The 20,919-nt window shown below is 42.8% G+C and overlaps 1 protein-coding gene across 2 annotated transcripts in view; it reads left to right on the top strand.

Annotated features, from left to right (window-relative positions):
• NKAIN2 (sodium/potassium transporting ATPase interacting 2) overlaps positions 1–20,919 on the top strand; it is a 577,207-nt gene that overhangs the window by 545,909 nt on the left and 10,379 nt on the right. For both annotated transcript variants that reach the window (XM_080389968.1, XM_080389969.1), the window contains exon 5: positions 5,148–5,208. In XM_080389968.1, coding sequence (XP_080246094.1) covers positions 5,148–5,208 — 61 coding nt within the window. The remainder of the gene's footprint in view (positions 1–5,147; positions 5,209–20,919) is intronic.

Here is a 20,919-nt window from a genome sequence, read left to right as displayed (position 1 = left end):
AGTATTAAAATGTGAATGGGACAGATGTAGACAGCTAATCTGGATGTGTCTGGGATCCAGAACTGGTCTTCTGTTCATTGCACTTATTTCTTTTTATCACTACATGGTTTATAAAAGAAAGCTCAGTTAATTAAACAAAACAAACAAACAAAAAAATCAAACAAACAAACAAACAAAAAAAAAAAAACAAAAAAAAAGAGAGAGATGCAAAGCAACAAGAGTTTTAAACCTGGCATTCCTAGTATTAAACTGATTTTCTGAGACAGTCAGGCTCCATCTCTTCTTTATCTCTGAGGACTTATTCCCTTCCTTCTCACATAAGACAAAAATATTTCTGAGATACTGAATCAGGAATACTCTGCTCCATGCAATTCTTACACTAGACTCAGTACTGCTGTATTCAGGGGCTTCCCAGGAGTATATTAAGTGATGTGACTAACCTTTATCATTTGGGTTTGGGTTTTTTTAACTCATCTTCCTCTCCAGGGGGGGGACTGTGTTCAGCAAAGTGTTTTGTTTGGAATTTATTTTATGTATTTTGTGCTGTACATAGGTACGTTGCAGTGTGTTTTTCTTAGAGAAACAAAGCCAAAAGAATACATCTTGCACTATAAAAAGGGTGGTAAATTTTGTGAGAGTCCTTCCCCCATTGTGGGAATTCATTATCAAATTTTGCTGACTGGTCCCCAAGAGACCTCTGCTACATGCATAGATGAGCTGTACCCTTCCTACAGGAAGTCCTAGTCCACTGTGGAAGAGGCATATCCCTGGTCTCCATCCCAGAGGCCTCTGTAGTCACGATAGGCTCAGGCCATTGAGCATCCTCATAGTAAAAACTACCACATTTGGCTCTGAACTTCAGCTCCGAGTGCATGCCCTTTGCTGCTGATGCAATTAGAAGACAAATTTTGAATGGCTATCACTGAATCAGAACTGATACAGGCAACCCCTCAGGAAACCCACACCCTGGAGACAAGACAAAGTCTGGAAAAAAGAATACTTTCTCTTGGTTGATGAGCATTGAGTTAGAGATCATTCAGGCAAACTTGACACCCACAAATCCATGGGCCTTGACAGGATGCACCCCCCAAGTGCTGATGGAGCTGGAAGATGTTATTGTCAAACTATTCTCCCATCTTTAATAGGTGATGGAGGGAAGTAGAGGTGCCTGAGGACTGGAGGGAAGCCAATGTCACTCCAGTCTTCAAAAAGGGCAAGAAGGAGGACCCAGGAAACTACAAACCAGTCAGTTTCACCTCCATCCCTGGAAAGATGATGGAACAGATCATCCTGGAGGTCATCTCTAAGCACGTGGAGAAAAAGAAGGTTATGAAAAAGTCAATATGGATTTACCAAGGAGAAATCATTCCTGACCAATCTGATAGCCTTCTATGATGGAATGACTGGCTGGGTAGATGAGGGGAGAGCAGTGAATGTTGTCTACCTTAATCTCAGCAAGGCTTTTGACCCTGTTTCCCATAACACCCTCATAGATAATCTCAGGAAAAGCAAGTTAGGTGAGTGGACAGTGAGGTGGCTGAATGGTAGAGCTCAGAGGGTTCTGATCAGTGGTGCAGAGTCTCAATGAAGTCCTGTAGCCAGCGGTGTTCCCCAGGGGTCAGTGCTGGGTCCAGTCCTGTTCAATTTATTCATCCACAACCTGGATGAAGGGACTGAGCCTCAGCAAGTTTGCTGATGATACAAAATTGGGAGGAGTGGCTGACAGCCCAGAAGGCTGCGCTGCCATCCAGTGAGACCTGGACAGGTTAGAGAGTTGGGTGGAGAGGAACCTCATGAAGTTCAGCAAAGGCAAGTGTAAGGTCCTGCACATAGGGAGGAATAACTCCACACACCAGTACAAGGTAGAGGCTGCGTGCTGGAAGGCAGCTCTGCAGAGACAGAAGTGGGAGTTCTGGTGGGCAGCAAGTTGCCCACGAGCCAGCAGTGTGTCCTGGTGGCCAAGAAGGCCAGTGAGATCCTGGGGTGCATTAGGAGGACTGTGGCCGGCCGGTCCAGGGAGGTGATCCTCCCCTGCTACTCTGCCCTGCTGACGCCGCATCTGGAGTGCTGTGTCCAGTTCTGGGCTCTCCAGTTCCAGAGAGACACGGAACTGCTGGAGAGGGTCCAGTGGAGGGCTACAGAGATGATGAGGGGACTGGAGCATCTCTCTTAGGAGGAAAGGCTGCGAGAGCTGGGCCTGTTTAGCCTGCAGAACACAGAGGGGATCTTATCAATGCATATAAATTTCTCAAGGGCAGTTGTCAAGAGGACGGGGCCCGGCTCTTTTCAGTGGTGCCCAGCGACAGGACAAGGGGCATTGGGCACAAACTGCAGCACAGGAAGTTCCTTCTGAATAGGAGGAAAAACTCCTTCACTCTGAGGGTGACAGAGCCCTGGCACAGGCTGCCCAGAGAGGCTGTGGAGCCTCCTGCTCTGGAGACATTCAAAACCCACCTGGACGTGGCCCTGTGCAACCTGCTGCAGGTGAAGCTGCTTTGGAGGGGCCTGGACTAGATGATCTCCAGAGGTGCCTTCCAACCCTGACCGTTCTGTGATCCTGTGATTGTGTGAAATTGCTTGGTTAAAAAAGGGGGAAAAAACCCCAAAAAACTAATGTGATGTTCAAATTAAAACAAAGTTATTATGTGTACCAAGCAAAGGGTTGGATAAATGTGGGAGAAAAGGAGGTTTATTTTATGAACTCTGATTATCTCATGGGAAAGAAACTTCTATTTGTATTTAGGACAGAACAATTTCTAGCTTTAAGGCACTCTTTTAATCAGCATGCTCATCTGATGAAATGCTGTAGGATTTACTTGTATATCAAAGGAGTCCCCTAGACATTTAGAGGATGCAACTGAATACAATTAAAAGATCAGTTGCAAGCACAGTTTGTAATACAGTTTTTTTCTGCATGTTGTGAGAAAAGTTTAATTATTAACATGTGGATTTGTGGTGTTTTAGCAGATAGTATTGAAATTTATTGCAAGAAAAGCTTTACCATTGTGGCCTACTAGAGATGCAACTATTCAGCTATCTTAGATCTGATGGTCTGTAAAAAGAGAACAGAGAAACTATTAAGCCAAGGTTCACATCCAAAAATGGAATCATTTATGAACAACCTTTCCAGGCCTCATTCATTGCTGAATTAAACCTCATGTAATGTCATTGAAGTCAATGGGGTTATGCAGGGCATAAGTCAGTGGAGCAAATTAGCCCCCTGTCTGTAAGCCAAGAAACCAAAGGAAAGAGTGGTCCAATAAAACAGAGATGAAATGCTGATATTAGCTGACTGCCACTGTTCTTGGTACAGTGTGTTCTTTGTGTCCAGCAGTGAATATTTCATCCTTCCCAGGTGTAAAATCTTCCCAGCAGCACTATAAGGCAGATTTATAATAAATGACAAAATTAATGATTTAGTTCTGTTGTAATGCAGCTTCTGGGCTCCCAACAGGAACTTAAGCATTTAGCAGACAACATCTATGCTGGCTGCAGTGTGATCTTCAAATCAAGTCCTGGTCAGAAGTCTTGGGGCTGGCCTTTTTTTTTTATTTATTTAACCATCTCTCACCCATACAGATGTTAGAAGCTAGCATTCATAGGTATAGAGAGCTTTCTACATAGGAAACTGACAGAAATACTAGGAATATCTGTGTAAAAGCAGGAGTAAATTAGGCACAGTCACTGCCTCAGAACTAGGAAACAGGATGGATTTGTTTGCATTTCATGTATATGGGCAATATTAAGGCGTCTAAGAACCCACAATACTGCAGTGAATGTAGGTGTCCCTCGGATTAATGAGGAAAAAAAAAATCCATTTGCACTAACCAGCATTCATGGTCTTGTCTTGGATTTCACCCCTTTTACTGTCTGATTACTTTGTCTGAAATTAAGATCATCATCTCCCTCAGCCGGACATGATGGGTTTTGCACCACGCACGCAGAGAGCTCAGTCCTGGCCTCACCCTTTAGGCATTTTTATTATCTGTATAAGGAACTAATTCCAAAAGTCTACAGTATTTGGGTTTGCAGCTCATGAAAAGACCTCTGTGAGGTGACCTGTACAGAATAAAACATTTTGACACTACGGCTAGCTTTTCACTACAAAGAGATCAAATAACCTGAATTCCTTTGAGATCCTACCATGCAAACTTCAGTGATGAGCTGCAGGATAAAAAACGGTTTGCTGGCAATCAGTAGAGAAAACTCTCCAGACCTACATGTAAGGGAAGCTGTGCAAAGCAGGCAACACATGGCACATATTGCTGCTCCAGTATCTGTTCTGTTGCTTCTGGTGTAACTTCTTAGCAATGACAGAACTTTGTGGAGAGACTGGCAGAGGACTCAGATGATACTTGGCCCGTGGCATGTGTGATATTGACCATTTATTCCCTTTTGTTATTTTTTCAGGTGATAGTGTCAGATAAGCAGTCTGCCATAGTACTTGAGAACGACTCCAGATCCTCATTTTCATTAAATCTGTTGCTTCTGTTTATAATCCACTTCTGGGCATGCTCTGAGGAGAGGAATGAAGTGAACAAGATACAGAATTGCCAGCTAAAGCATGAGACACTGCTGTAAACACATCCAGACCTATCCAAAGTGCTAGATATGTCTTGAGGCTTCAGGGCTATTGCAGATATGGGAACAAGTCCCACTAACCCGCAGCCCTAATTTCAGTTGATAAAATATCACTATAAAGACGGTTTACAAGTGCACAGAACTAATCCTCAGTTTAGCTAGCAAGGTTCTGCTAAAAACCAGAGTTCATCTAGAGGGTCAGGTTTTGTTGGGTAACAAATCTGATTTTGACAGAAATATTTACATTTTCAGTGGCTAAAAATCCATCCATCTAATCAGCCATTTGTTTTCCTGGTTTTGAATAATTAAAAGGAAGCCAATTCAGTAAGGGAAAATTTTTGATCAGTTTTTGGAAGATTTATCTAAGGGTGTGTTTTTCAAGAAAGATGCAAAACTCCCCTCACTATTTCCAATTAAAATTACCAAAATATTGTGAAAAATTATCATTACCTCATCAGAGTCTGCTGAATTTTGTTATTTCTGTTTCTGTTGTTGCTTTTCTAAAACCAACTCTTGTTTTTCTATTCTATTTGCTTTATATCTAACGCTATTACATTTTGTTTCAGCTGGCGGGCTTCATCTATGCCTGTTATGTTGTGAAATGTATTACTGAAGAAGAGGACAGCTGTAAGTACTAAAGCTTTATTACATACAAAATGGATTATTTTTTTTTTTTTTTTAAATCACCCCTCTGCTATGCTGGCTTTTGCTGATTTCAACCAAAATGCCTTATTATACTGTAGCCAGAACATGCTTTCTGTCCATCCTTCTTGATCTAAAATTTGCAAATGCCTGAAAGACAAAGGACTCATGAAATGCAGCCTTAAAAATCCCTTCTTCTGAAAATATCACTGTGAACTTTTTTCCTCACAGTTTAGCTTAAGGCATTAAAAAAGCAAAACTCCCAATTGGTAAATAAACCTTTTTTTTTTTTTTTCTTATTCCAGATTGTTATTAGCTATCCTCAGAGCAATTGGTTACCACTGAGAGTATAGCTCTTCTCCGTTGACTTGTGTGTTGGCTTGTAAAAGCACTTCTGTCAAAAAAATAGCTTTAGACCATTGCAGGACATTCATTTATGAGAGGTGAAACTGTGGAGCTCCTCTTTGTTCCTGCTGCTCCCAGGATACAATTACAAGGAGCAAAATGATTTCTTGTAGATGTATGTTTGTGTTTCTTCTGCTTATTTATATCAATAGAAGCCTGTTGAGCAGACTTTGCTCCTATTACATGCTATGGAGTCAAACAATTTCATTTTTTCTCTAACCTTGATTTTTTTAAAAAGGGCCACTGCAGCATTTTGGTACATCTTGGGATTCATACTAAAGCACTTTAAAAACAAGTATCAGAACTGCATGTAACTTTGATAAAATATACATGAATTCTAGAGAGAGCTCTGCAACAGGAAGCTGAAGGGGTTTTATTTGATTGAGAGCACAGCTAGGGCTGCTGGGGGTTTCTTTGTCTGTTCTCCTGCGTAGAAAATAGCTGCAACCCTATAATCTATTGGCAATACAGTGCCATGTGAGCCATCAAGGGGAGATTTAGTGCTGAAATCAAACCACATTTTGGAGGTCTTTCTGACTATCCTCATTTCAGTTGTCTTTGTGTTTCTGTGGAGGTGAGGAAGGCAGAAGAGTAAAAAGGGTTTGGGACAGGTGTGTGGAGCAGGGGGATGTTGCAAATAAGTCTTGTCTTTTTAGGGAGAAGGACCCAGTCATATGTACTTCCCCCTAATTTTCCGTTAAGTGTATTCACTATCCACAGAGCTGGAGGAGAGTGATTTGTTGCTCCCCAAAATGAAATCCCATTTAATACTATTCTGCCCTCTCTTCCAAAGGCTTAAATCTTTTTTTTCATTCTTCTGTAATGCTTTAGGGCACAATTTAGTAAAAAGCATGGAAGGGACGTGTGACTTGGCTCACCAAACAAGCGCAGAAGTCGGCGCACGTTTGAGAGATGCCTCCTGTGGTCTGTAAAGCGGCATTCCTGGCAGCAAAGTGCCACAGCCAATATGGTATTGTTTTCTACTCACTGTGGCAAGAGCTCCCTGTTGTTCAGAAGCCACAGATCATCATGTTTATTTGAACCTTTTCTTGCCGTCATCTTGCCTGTTTTGAGGCTTTTATTAGTACACCTCAGCCAGGCCTCTTCTTCCAGCCAAAGAATCGTCTTACCCATCTGTGATCATCTCTCTGAAGTAGCAGAGCAAATCCCCACCCAGCTCAACGAAGCCAGCACAAGCTCAGGCTCCACAGCTTCATCTCTGGTGAGATTTGGAAGCATGGCTGGAAAAAAAGAGAAAAAGGGGACTTCTGCGGCTGAGTTGTCCTAACACTGTAATGAAGTTCAGATCAGATTTGGCCCCTCAAGGTTTTGCAATATTAAAGCAGCTTTAATTTCTACTGAGAGCTGCATGGAGTAGAGAGTAAGAATGATTCTAGTGTTCTCTGTGTTCAGACACCCACCCTGACACGTGCTGAGCACTCACTGTGGCAGCCAGGGGCTGCAGTCTGTACAGACAATCACTGCTCAGGTTTAATTTTAGATTATTTCCATTTAGATATGTTTTCTCCCCTTTTCCTTCCCTTTTGGCAACACACCCATCTATCGTGCTTCTCTGAGAAGCAATATGTCCTTTATGGATGCCATGCTATTTAGTAGTTATACTCCAGGTGATGCCTAAGTGTAATTTCCTCAGTATGCTCACAAATCACAGACTCACAGAACAGTCAGGGTCGGAAGGCACCTCTGGAGATCATCTAGTCCAGGCCCCTGCCAAAGCAGCTTCACCTGCAGCAGGTTGCACAGGGCCACGTCCAGGTGGGGTTTGAATGTCTCCAGAGCAGGAGGCTCCACAGCCTCTCTGGGCAGCCTGTGCCAGGGCTCTGTCACCCTCAGAGTAAAGGAGTTTTTCCTCCTATTCAGGTGGAGCTTCCTGTGCTGCAGTTTGTGCCCATTGCCCCTTGTCCTGTCGCTGGGCACCACTGAAAAGAGCCGGGCCCCGTCCTCTTGACAACTGCCCTTGAGAAATTTATATGCATTGATAAGATCCCCTCTGTGTTCTGCAGGCTAAACAGGCCCAGCTCTCCCAGCCTTTCCTCCTAAGAGAGATGCTCCAGTCCCCTCATCATCTCTGTAGCCCTCCACTGGACCCTCTCCAGCAGTTCCCCATCTCTCTTGAACTGTGGAGCCCAGAACTGGACACAGCACTCCAGATGCGGCGTCAGCAGTGCAGAGTAGCAGGGGAGGATCACCTCCCTGGACCGGCCGGCCACAGTCCTCCTAATGCACCCCAGGATCTCACTGGCCTTCTTGGCCACCAGGACACACTGCTGGCTCATGGGCAACTTGTCATGGGGTCACCTCAGGCAGACTGGGAGGATGTGAAGGAGAAAAGCTTCAGCTGTAGAAGCACAATCAAGTTGCTCTTAAGCTGCTTGGGCTGAATTAGCTTTGCTCTCAGAGTAACTGGAACAAGCCAAAAAAAAATAATATTTTTCCATTCTTTATGCAGTTTTTATTAAGACAACAAATGAGCAAGAGTAGAATTAAGCAAACATTTCACTGAGATTAACCTACTCTAAGCTCACTAAAGGATTAGGAATGGAACAATATACAGTGATCAAATCAGGATCATAACTAGGGCTTAATCAGCAAGTCTAGAGGGTTTAATTACTCACACACCAAATAAATCCAGCAACAGGCTCCCTAAATCAAAGCAGAAGTTTGCACTACCTTTCACGAGAACAATATTTTTTGGGTTAATTCTGCACCAAGGATTAAAGAGGAAGTTGCTTTCCCTCTTGGTACAGTCCCAAGCACCAGAGGTGAACTGCAGCACCCATCCTCAAGGGTCAGACAAGGAAGGCTTTTCCCCAGCTCCTTCCCATGGTGGTAGTTTGTCATTCCCAGAGTTCCCTTCTGCATCATGTTCCTCATGGCTGCATAGGGAGGAGGAACCCTGAGCACCTCAGGTCTCCATCTGGCAAAGACAGGGAAGGATGGGTTCCCAGCAGGGCTGCTGCTGACTCAATGCTCTCCTCGTCGCTGTTGCCACTGGTAGACCTAAGCCATTGTCATTCTTACCTCACTGTCATTATTAGCTGCAGCAATTAAAAATAAAGCATGAAAATGTCAGCAACAATCATTACTTGGAGGCATTCAGTGGCTGTAAACTTATCAGAGTTCCTCATTTGTTTTCCAAAATCATATTATGCCTGCATTTTTCAAAGGCTGCACATTATTATTAATAACATTGAGATGTGCATTTAATGTGCATTTCCTCCCTAGCAGTTTGGCTCCCTGTTATAAGATGTTACTGCCTTACTAAAAGAATATCCAATGTATTTTTGAAAATTTTATTAAATATACAGATATTTTGTGAAAAACTCTGGAATGTAAGCAATAAAGCAGCATCCCCCTGGGGCTTTTTTGTCTGTAAGCGATTAAAAAAGAAACCTGGGTTACTGAAGTGGGAATTCTGCACTCACCTTGCAGATTCTGTTCAGGGAAAGGGGACTGGGTTGTTATTAGAGGGACAGCTTTGACTGGAAGAGAATCCCAGCCTAGAGAAAATCACCAAATCAGTCTGTATCCCACAGTGAAATCCTAATCCAGAAGTCTCCCTTGCAGACCCAGACAGGGAGAAGAAACAGCATTTACCTCCATAATGCAATGGCAAGGCAATTAGAGAACAAATATGGCCTGTCTGACTGTTCCCTGACTACCCTGAGGTACAACCTTTGCAGTCACACTAGCTGGGATCCAACTTGCACATACGCTATCTTCTTTTCTCTTGGCATTGTTTCCAGGTAAACTGCAAAGCAAAATAAATTGCAACTAGATTAAGTAGATTGCTGCTGCATATTCTTCAAGCCTAGTTTTTGGGGATGTCTGGCACAGAAGCTCTAGATAACTCTTTAAAATTATTTCACACACACACACACACTCTCAAACATGTAAAACCTTGAATTCAAGATTTATTTGAATTACTTAAGACATTCAGGAAGACAATACCACAGACAGGGGATAACTACTGGTGAGCAATACAGTATAGTGATAATGTGCCAATAAACTCGGTGGCCAACCACAATCCACCCTGGGATACCAGGCCTGACCTGGGAAGTAAGAAGGTGATGACCAGTATGAAGGTGATGACAAAGATTTTCTTATAAAAGATAATATTAAATTCATTGGATGTGAAAGATGTGACATTTTGACAAACATCTAGGATAGGTAGAAAAGCCTGTTAATTTTATTTCTGATAAATGCTGCCTTCCACCTTTGGGCAGGTTTTTTAAGCCCCCATACTTCTGTTTCCCATATTTAAAATTAAAATAATGACAGGGACAAACTCACAGGCATGTTGCTTCGTAACTTTGAGCTTCTGGCATGAAAGGCACTACTGAAGTGTGGAATATGCTCAGGTACCACTTTATTTCTGTGCCAAATGCTTTTCACAATCTGCTTAGCAAGACATTACAGAGAAATAATACCTCAGCTTCCATCTCTGCTTAAAAATCTCTAAAACAAAGACAAAGAGAAACCAGTGGCAAACGTTCAGCTATGAATTCTGCTCTTTGCTTCCCTTCCCATTCTCTGATGAATATGGCTGTAAATCCTGAGACTCCCAGGACAGGAGAAAGATTGGAAGCAAGCAAAAACTAAGGCTGAGGGTGATGGCTGAAGATGACTGCAACCACCTTTCTGCAGTGAAGACTGGACTTGAATGCATCTCTGGAAGTTGTCCTGGGCAGCCTGACAGGGCTCTTCCCCACAGCTGCAAGGTGATGCAACAGCCACAGTGTAAGCTGCAGCCCTACTAGTGCAGGGTTACCTGTGACATTTGTGTAACACAACACAAGATAGGAGCTACTACATCTATCCAGCCCCATATCCAATACCCAGTAGTGAAGAACAACTGATGCCTTCCTCCATATCTACTTGCCATATAGGCATATAAGAGCACAGCAAGTTTGTGGTTCCCAGAAAGTCCTGACAGCGATTTGCAATTCAGGGACTTCCTTAGCCAGAAGTGGTCTCGTTGTACTTAGTTTCCCACAATGGTCTTTTCTCCTGAAATTGTCCACCTATGTTTGAACCAAGGAGGTTTTTATCAAACACAGCCTCCCAAGAGAAAGAGTTCCAGTACCTCAGCTGTATGTTTTGTAAGTTTTGCACTTAGCATTTGAGTAATGTGTCCTCAGCCTTTGTCTGGAAAACACCATCTTCCATCTTCTCCTTTTCCATGCTGCCGCAGGTGACTTTAGTCCCACACACCCACGGCCACAAGTAATTAAGCCTGCAGTTTAAACTAACAATTGAGATTTCTAGCACAGTCAGTGGAGACAGGGGTATAACTCCAAAGAGCAATTTGCCCTATCTGTGGTAGACATCTCTCTCCCAAAAGGGTGAATCACTGGTCTGGCTTGTTTGGTTAATGCTGAGGACAGCCTAGGCAGTCTGCAGAGGCAACATAGGAGCAAATAAGAACAGGAATAAATACAAGCCAATATTTATAACCCAGTTGTTCTCCAGCTGTTGAATGGGTCATTCATGAATGAGAACTCAATGAGCACGCTGCAAAAGCTGAAGCTGAAGCTTGGTTTTGCTCAGCTGCACTCTCCAATTTACAGCCTGTGGCTAAATTAGGAATTTACTTGTTTCATTTAGTGTGGTGACTGTTATGTGAACTGAGCAAACCAAAGGGAGGGAAATGGGATGCCTTCAGCTGTCAGGATGCTGATGGAAGTGTGGAGCAAGAGAAGCCTTTGAAATCCCATGGTGCCACCTCATGCTTGTCATCCTAGACAGCTGCCTTGGAGAGCCACAGTGCCACCAGGAACATTTAGGAAATTCCCTGAAATGCATCAATCTTCTGCACATACCAATAGCTGGTTCCTGTGTCATTATTTCCAGTCATGTCCTGTCTTGGAGGGGACCTTTCGCCCAGCAGAAGGCTGGTGTTGATCATCTCGTTCTCACCGGTGCAGAGCACAGGCACTCCACATCCCACAAGGCATGCTCACTGATTTGAAAGCACAGGATGAAAATGTCTGAGCTGCAGAGTGGAAGGCTGAAGCACAGGGGAGAAAGCCTATGGCGGGAAGATACAACAAGTGAAACCAGCTGCATTTGAGATGCAAATGGACCTCAGCAGTCCAAGGTGTCATAGGGCTTGGCAGATGTTACACAGACTGGTCTGTGATCATTTGGCACTGCACTGCGGAGAGAGAAACAAACGTAAAGCTCAGAGGAGGCGCAGTTTGTTTAAATAATAGCAAGTAATTAGTCTGAAGACAAAATCAGTGATGGCATTTTATAATTACAATTAATTTAAAGGTTAATTTCCTTTGGTGCTAAAATCTTATTTAAAACATTTACCAGGAAAGAAAATTAGGATGTTACTATCTAGATGTATAGAATGCTTCTGGGAATCCATGCCTATTATCACTAGAAAATTAGGTTAGACTCAAAGTGGGAATTTCAATTCATTTTAGTGTATAATAGATGGTGGTCAGGGCCTTAAGTCAGAAGGGTTGCTTAGGGTAGACTGTGCAATTTGCATTTTCTTTGTTTGTGGGATTAATTGCAAATGTTTCCAACAAAAGGGCTGAGTTTATACATGAACAAGCTTGACATGAAAAGAAAATTGGTTATGGATTGCTGCCTTCGTAACTAATGAAGTTGATGTTCAAGGAATCCTTAGGAGACAGGGTTGTGCTATGAGTCAAATATATAAATAAAATCACAAAGGGGGAAATGGTGGTGTTGCTGGCTCCATCTATTGTAACTTCTCTGCTCCCTCATTGTCTTCCCTGCCACTCCCCTTGCATCCATCACTGCCTCCTGCAGGGATTGTCAACCTCAAGTTTAAAAAATGTCTAAATAACATAATGTAAGGCTTGGAGGAAGTAACATTTCCATTCCAGCAGCTCATCACAATGGGATACTGCTTAATAAAGTCAATGCATTATAACAGCCAGGGAGATACACTTAACTTGCATCTTTTTTCTTTTAACTATTCACAACACATTTTATCTTTTCAAGAAAGACACATTGCAGGAGTGTTGGAAAAGATCCACACGTGTTAAAAGGGAATGAACAGTTAACATCTCTTTTGTGAAGAAAGATACATTTCCTGCCAAAACGTTTTGAAAATATTATTTTTCTGTCATTATTAATTGTTTCAGGGGAGGAACACAAAGAAGTCCAAATCATAAAATTATGTCCCACACAGTTGTGTCAAACCAGCAGTAGAAATGAGGTAGTAACTAGTGACAGTTCTGACAACAGCCACAGATGATTTGAAGAGGCACTCAGGTTGTTGCCACCACTAATAGGACGTGGTCTTCCTGGCTATGGAAATGTTTTGTCATTTAAAATTAAACTCATATTCAAAACCAGGAAAACTTAGCAAAATCCAAGACTCTCCACAAGCTGAAAATCGCATGAAAAATGGTTTCAGGTGGACCGTTGTGGGGTTTATTGATGCTGGTGGAAGGCTCCATTTCAGTGTCAGTCATTTATTCCTCCTTTGCACTGGATGTGGAGGGCAGGCTTTGGAGGCAGACTCTCCTGCACTGCACCTAGGGGAGCATCTCCTCCTTCGTCCCGATGGAGGGAGGGCAGCTCAGACCATGCAGAGCGCAGGTGGGGGAGCAACCCACAGGCCTCCTTCCCCAGCCTGGCTTCCCAGCCTCCAAGGGCGGCTGGCTGCCTCCTCAGGGGCTCAGCCAAAACGAGCAGGTGTAACACCACAGGTCCTGGCCAGCCAGGCTGGGTCCGGACTGAAGGACTGCAGCGTCTCAGAGAGGAGCAGATATGAGCTGCTGCGGGTGGACCAGACTCAGTAACCGTTTCCAGCAGCCTTGAAAAGGACACCTGCCCACAGCCTTAGTGTCTTCCCCACTGAGACAGTCAGCATGAGCTCCTCACGGTTTCCTACATGCCTGGGATACCTTTGTGCTAAATTATTTTTATCAGCATGCCTTCTGTTAAAGTTTTCCTTATTACTTTTCCTTTTAAATATCTAGATAGGTCTTCATTAGCATTGGATTGTTAACTTCCATAGATTTGGTCCTTAATTCTCCACTTTGCTGCACCTACTAATGACTCTTTCTAATTTATTAGTGTGGTGGTCACACTTGGAGGCCACTGCCCCAGGCATTTTCTTTTTTCTCTTTGTTTCTTTTTTCCTGTCTTTATTGCTTGCCCCCAGCAATGATCTGGCTAAGAACAATTTTTTGTAACGATTCATTTGATAACTTCTATGATAATTCAGTCTACCTCACATTTTCTTTAATTCTTAGAATGAATTGTCAGTCAAAAACTATGGCAGGGCTATATTTTTTTCGCTCTGTACTCAAGCATGAAAATTTGAAAGCAAATAGTTATTATTCAGCAGTGTCCAGGTCTGTCCAGTTTAGAAAAATAGTACATTCTTCAGACTATTAATGTTCTTATAGCTGAGTGGAGGTCTTTTACAGACTCTTTACTGAGCACTGGTCAAGCCCCACTGCAAGCTTGGACAAGCCTTGCAAAGCCTTGCAGGGGTCAACTGGCAGCCTACCTGACTACAACCCTATTTCCAGGTCTATAAGCTTGACAGGTGGCTTGCTGCGTTTATCAGATATAAAAGGCAGCACTGAACATTTCAGTCCACTATTTCTCACTGCTGCAGCTATCCTCCAGACATTTCCTCCTAGCCTCTGGCTCTTATTCTTGCCTGCCCTATCCCTGGTCCCTGTTTCATCCTTCAGCTGCTGCAGCCTCACTCGTGCCTCCCAGCCCTTGCTTGGTTACTCCTGGTTGCTTTCATCCCGGTTCCTTTCTGCTCAGCCATGACCCAGCTTCCCACCTCCTCAACATGGTTCCCGTTGTTGGCCAGCCCTGCCTCCTCACCTCCAAAGCATCATCTTCATTGCTTCCTGACCTGAGGTTCTGACACTGACCGGACGTATTCTCCACCTAGGAGTCTGAGACGCATTTTGGTTTCTCTAATTTCTAGACCCCCCAGCACCATTCAAGTTGATATTTTCTGCTGGGTACAACCATGATCTGAGCTCGCCTTGAATGCAATATCTTTGTCCCTGCCTGGTCCTAATTATAGGAAGTGATAGGCTGAGATCCCTGTCAGTATGTCTGTAAGGGTAGTAACACCAGATGGTGCTTATCAGGTTTCACAAACCTGTGTACCTCCCCAGTCCTACAGCTTGCCTCAGAAGGGCTGGCCAGAGAATTAGCCAGGGGATCAGCAGTAACAGAGACAGGAGAAGGTGCTGCAGGCCTTTATCCAACCAGAAACTTGATAAGAGGAGAAGCAGCTGAAGGAAAAGTCCCTGTGAAGCAAAAAAATTACAGAATAATAGTGACTAAAAGTAAACAGCACGGGATTAGTGGCAGTGGGGCAGAATCTGAGCTGAGAAACTCCACCAAAAATTGTGGGGGGGTTTCCCTTTGCCATGATGTGGCCATCATAGGGCTTAGAAATGCCATGAGATTACAGTTTAAATATCTGAGGGTTTAGTTTCACCTTGCAAATGGGTGAGCTAAGATGACTTACAGGCCACTCCTGGCTGCTTGGCAGAAATGCAATTCATTGCACGGCAAGAACCAGACCAAGTGTCCAAGTCCTTACACTGTTCCTGAACCCTCCTGTGCCAGCAGACAGGGCACAGCCTCACATACTGGCAGATCCCCTCCTTCCCCCTGCTTTCTCGGTGCTTGGCTCTATCCCATTTTGCAAGTCTAAATCACTGTGCACGCAGCACAAAGACCAATAATGTTTGATTATCATTGTAAACAAACTTTATTGAGATTGTATTCAAGCAAACCTCCTCCTGTGTGCTATATTGTTGAACAGCCACCAGCCCATGCTCACAGCATAAAAAGGTAGCAGCACTGAAGTGTTTGGAAGTGTCTTCACCAGTGAGGCGGGTAGCAGGATACTGGCAAAGCTGTAGGAGCAAGGGTGTCCCCATATGTTCTTTTGTATTTTTTTTCCTCATGTCATTTCCAAAGTTATTAAAACCAAGCCTAATTTTATTCCCCTCCATTTTTTCTCAGTTTGGCCAGATTTTAGCTACCAGCATTTGTGCACAGCTCTCTCTTGCCTCACGCACTCACTTCTGCACCAGCAGTGCCTCCAGTGATGTTATTAGCCACAGTTTGTTTTGCCTTCTCCTCTCTCACAGCCATGCACACAGTGGAATGCCTCACTGTGGCAGTGAAGCTTAATCACAGCACTTCTGAGGCCTGAGTCCAGTGGGTCAAGTCTTCAGGCTGCAGAACCACTGTACATAAATTTAAGACCTCACAGGTCAGATGCAGCACAAGTACACCACACATTCTTTCTCTGCTATACCAGGCAGGAAATATGTTCAGCCATGAGATGCATGTGCAAGAAGGATCCTTGTGCACATGCACATACACTTCCCTGGTCATTAAAACCATCTTTATCACGGATAATTTGCAAAATTTTAATATTATTTTAGTGGGTTTGATTCATGAATATATTTAAGAGCTACCATGATGCCAAGCACTGAACAAACATGAATGTCGGCACTGTTTCTTAGATCTTGCAATCTCTATATTAGAAAACAGACGAGCGGTGGATACAGGCAGAAAATGAGCACAAAGAAACTATGAGCAAATATTGTTCACTGTGGTAGACAGGAATATAAGGGCATCGGCAATCTAATTATTGCAAACAGAGCAAAAAGGAGTTTGAGGGAAAATGATGAGAACTGTGAAGACATTCTCACAAGGAGAGAAAATGTTTGGAAATTTTACAAGTATGGAGGTCAAGCTGGCAGCATGGGGACAGAATTTAGCTTTTAGAACTGGAAGGAGGAGAGATTGATGTGGCGTCTCTACAAAAGGCTTGAAGTATAAGAAGATTTAGCTTCCACTTTATGTAATGTAGAAGGTTAAATCAGTAGCAGAATGCAGAGAAGAGTAACCTAACCAAAAGATGAGTCCTGCAGCTTTTGTCTCCTTAACTCCACATTTGCTGAGTTAAAAAAAAAAAAAGGAACAATTGTGGTCTTTGACACTGAGAGCCCTGGGTAAATGTTATAGCTGTGTCAACAGGTAGAAAAGTCTCCCTCTTCAATATGCAAAAATAATCTTTGGAAATTAAATACTGCACAGCCCAAACCAAAGTTGACATCTAACTTACATCCTCAAGTGACAGGCAGACTTGAGGGTACAAGTGCCCTTGCTCACTATGGGAGGTAGCAAAGAAGGTTAGGGAGGGGCAACTGAGTTCTGGTTTTAGCCACGCTGAACTGGAATTGATGTTTAATTATCCATGGGTAAATATCACAGTGAGAAGCTGAGATTTCAGTTTGTATAGAAGGAGCAGAGTGAGCACAAGCCAGGTAATCCGTGATACCTCAGAGAGGCATGACAGCAGAATTTGCACTTGCAAGTGCAATTACCCAGTTTACAGGATGTGGAGAAAAATAAAAGGCAGAGGTTACTGCTCATGGGACTCCAGCAGCATGCTGGTGGGAGAACCATCAGGAAAGAAGATGAATGATGAGGAGGATGAAAACCTGCAGAGGAGACAGTGGAGGCCACTGAGGCAAACATTTCAGGAAGACAAGAGCAGGGGCTGTGTGGAAGGTGGCTGGGTAACCATGAAGAGGACTCCATGTGCATGGCATTACCAGTTCCCAAATTTGGAAGAGGTGATCTGACTGTGGTTTCAGCTGCATGCAAGGGACAGAAACACAAGATGGAAGAAAATCTACAGAAATGAAGGAGAGCAGCTCTAGAAAGTGTTTGAAACCATTGGGGGGGGGCAGGGAAGGTAGAATGGGACAAGCAGTGCTAAGGGTAGGGTTGATTTTTTTATGACAGGAATTTACATCTATTTGTATTGGAAGGGAAATGCAAAAAAAAAAAAAAAAATGGATCAGGAGTCTGTAACTGAGACAAGCAGAAGTTGGAACAACATTCCCATGCCTGCAGTAAGACAGAAGGGGAAATGAATGGTAAAAGGACTGGAAAAAGGCTGGCACAGTGAAGAAAGGACTACTTTATCAGTTTGCTCATACAAGAAATGGAAGAGATGGTGTGCAGAGAAACAAGTGGAGATGAGAGAAGGAAAGCAGATGAGGAGGTGATGCAGGTGTCTGGGGTGGAACTAATAAAGCTGGAGAAGCTAAGATACTTCATCAAGGAGATGGACAATGTAAAGGGAAAAGAATCAATGACAGAAGTCACTCTCATTAGAGAGAGTAACTGCTGAAGACATTTGCACTTTTAAAGAAGGAGCCCCAGGCAGGAAGCAGCTGTGGTGGTGAAGGCAGGGTTGAGTGCTGCCTGTAGATTCACAGATGTGAGAGGCAGGGCCTCATGCATCAAGGGAAGGGATGAGATAATCAGCAAAACAAGCGATAATAGGAAAGGAACAAAGTAAGGAGAAGGTCTGAGAGTGTGAAAGCAGTAAAGAAGTCATCCATACTGCAGGTCACATGCTGCCCAAGTACATGGCTGTTTCCCAACTTTTCCTTTTCTTTGCAGGTAAAGCTACTCATCCTCCTCCACATGCCTAAACTCTATATCTTTTCATATCTAGTCTGCATTGATTTTTGCATGCCTACTAAAATGCAAGGAAAGCCGTAACATCAAGTCATGTTTCTATACACAATTGCCCTAAACAACTCTTTGGGTCAGACCTTAAGCCAATGTAAATCATCATTGCTTCAATGAAGTTACTGAAGCTATAAACATATAAATTAGCTGAGGACGTGGATCTCTGTGCTTCTGTATTCATATCTTACAGAAGAAAATTTCTTTTAAGTAGAGTAGTGTCTAGTCTTCTGGTTTCTATTTGGTATCTTTCCTTCTGCTTTCTACAGGAAGATGTTATTGCTTTTATTCCACACTGTTTCTTTTCTCTTTGTCCATCTGTTGATTTCATCAGCTTCAATGTTTCTTCCTGCAAACTTTCCAGAAAATCCCTTCTTCCATATGAACATCCATGGCAATTGGGGTCTTTTTTATGCATTCTAGTTTAATGGTCCCTCTACACACCACAAACTTCCAGAAATGAAAAATGAGAAGCCCATTTCCACCTCTCATTCTGTCCTGATATACACCAGAGACAGTGGGGACTGTGACTGAGCAGAGGATGAAATTCACATCCCTGTGGGTGCTTAGGAATAGAAAATATGTCCCTATTTTAAGTCATATGTCCTGTCTGTGTTACAGTTGCAACCACAGCCATATGCCTGATAAGCCCCTTAACACCAGCAATGGAAGAAAATGCTCAGGTTGAATTTCTTAGCACATATTTTACACATAAATAGTACTGCTATTATCCTATTCAAGTCTAGCTAGGAAAATAAGCATCTCGGCACCCAATATTTCAAAGGAATGGAATTTCGTGTTTGTATATGCACATGTGCTTTTGCTAAGGCAAAACATGACAAAGGAGCCACTTCTGATAACAGTGACATATAAGATGAATGTAAAATAGAAGAGTCAAAAATGTGTTTGATGGATGAGGGTAAGGATGGAAGCTTCTGTAGCGGTTCAGCTAATGAGCCTTGTTTTATTCATTTCATGTTACTGCTGCCAGGAATGTATCAATCGTATGACACTTTTAGTGACCTTTCAGGCTCAGCCAGGATAAAATGCCTGCAGAAAGGGCAGCATTTTGCACGCTTTAAGAAACTAGCTCAGAGTCCACAGGGAGCTTTTAGCATAGCCTGGACACCGCAGGCTTTGAGTGCTGAGAAACTGCCACCACCAAGAAATCTTGCTACAAAGAAATTACTGAAATCCTTTTGCATTGGATTTCACTTCCTATTGCCTACCTTTACCTACCTCACAAAGTTTGCTGCTGCGTGTAAGAAGACATTATATGCCTACAAGGTCACAATAGTACTCTCTGCCCTACTATCATTTGGTTACACACATGGGAACTTCCACTGTCAGCTGAACACAGAAATGTCACTACAAGCTCGCTTTGTCACTTGACAATCTGGCTTGTTAACACTCTATGTTTACTCTCTGCAACAGGGCGAAGACACAATCCATGCAGAGATATTCAGCATGCATCTTTCTCTCATGCCCACACAAACTTGTTTTACTCGAAGAAATCTTTTTCTTAATGTGTTGGTTTAACTTTCTGAAAACAAGCTTGAAAACACCCGTAAGACGTTTTGCCCCACAACTGCAAAACAGACTGTCTATGCCTGCAGCCTTCTAATAATGGGTTACCAGTTGCTTGAAGAGTCTTGGGAAGTACACAAGAAATGCAAAGCCAGACAAATGTATATAAGCAGCATCCGTAAAGTGACATGGGTTGACAGCAGTGAGACACTTAGTCAGAGGTCAAGAGTGAGGAAAAAAAGGAAAACTGGGCAGGAGAACAATAAACCACAGCTACAGCAAAGACATGTCCATTCTTTTTGCTGCAATCTTCATATTTGAATAAGGGGGTTTATTTCCTCTCAGCCTAGCGCTTCACTCAACAATACTCCTGTAGTGAATTCTTCATTCTATGCCTGTAAATTCATATGCTTCCAAAGATCATGATCACATTGTAATAAAGTTATTCCAGTGGTTACAGACAATGGGTAAGTAGGAAGCAACAAACGGCATTTCACTTGATTGTAGCAAGATTTTGGCCCTGTTAAAGATTTGTAAGCAGGCCAGGGAAGCACTACCCAGATGCAGTCACCATAGGTTCTGTGCAGAATTGTTTAAAACTTTATTTGAAATGTAGCTGTCAACCAGCTGGGATGACATTTCAATTGGGTTCCTACTGGGATGTCTGCTAGGGAAATAATTCTCTTCATTTTTGTTAACAGCAAGGATGATAGAGTAGAGAACATTTGTAGAAATTTCAGATGAAACCAGATTGGGAGGGGTATGAGCACTTGTGAAGACAGGATTAGAAGTCAAGATGATCTTGAGAAGTGGCTTGAAATCAAGAAGATGGAATTCAATACAGACAAGTGCAAAAGAACTCCTGTGGGGAAGAATCAATCAAGTGTCTTCAGATAAAATATGGACTACTTGGCTAGATTACAGTTAGTGTCAAAACATAAAAATAAAGATCTGGTTATTAAGCATTTGTATGATGCTGTTGAAAAAAGAAATTTAAAAAAAAATAAATAAATAATAAGAAAACAAACAGCAAAACTCCCACCATGTTATTCCTGGTAATGTACAGAATATCTACATGCAGTTGTTCAGTTACTCCTGATTTGTGCACCTCACTGTAAGAAAAACCTAAGTAGACTGAAGAAAGATTGTCAGGCTTGAAAATTTAGAGGCTTGGAAAACATGGGCCATAAGAAAAATTTGAAAGAA

This window comes from Falco punctatus (genome assembly GCF_963210335.1).
Source record: "Falco punctatus genome assembly, chromosome: 5".
NCBI classification, from domain to species: Eukaryota; Metazoa; Chordata; class Aves; order Falconiformes; family Falconidae; genus Falco; species Falco punctatus.
The sequence above is the reverse complement of the archived record's forward strand: the minus strand, read 5'-3'. Positions and strand labels throughout refer to the sequence as shown.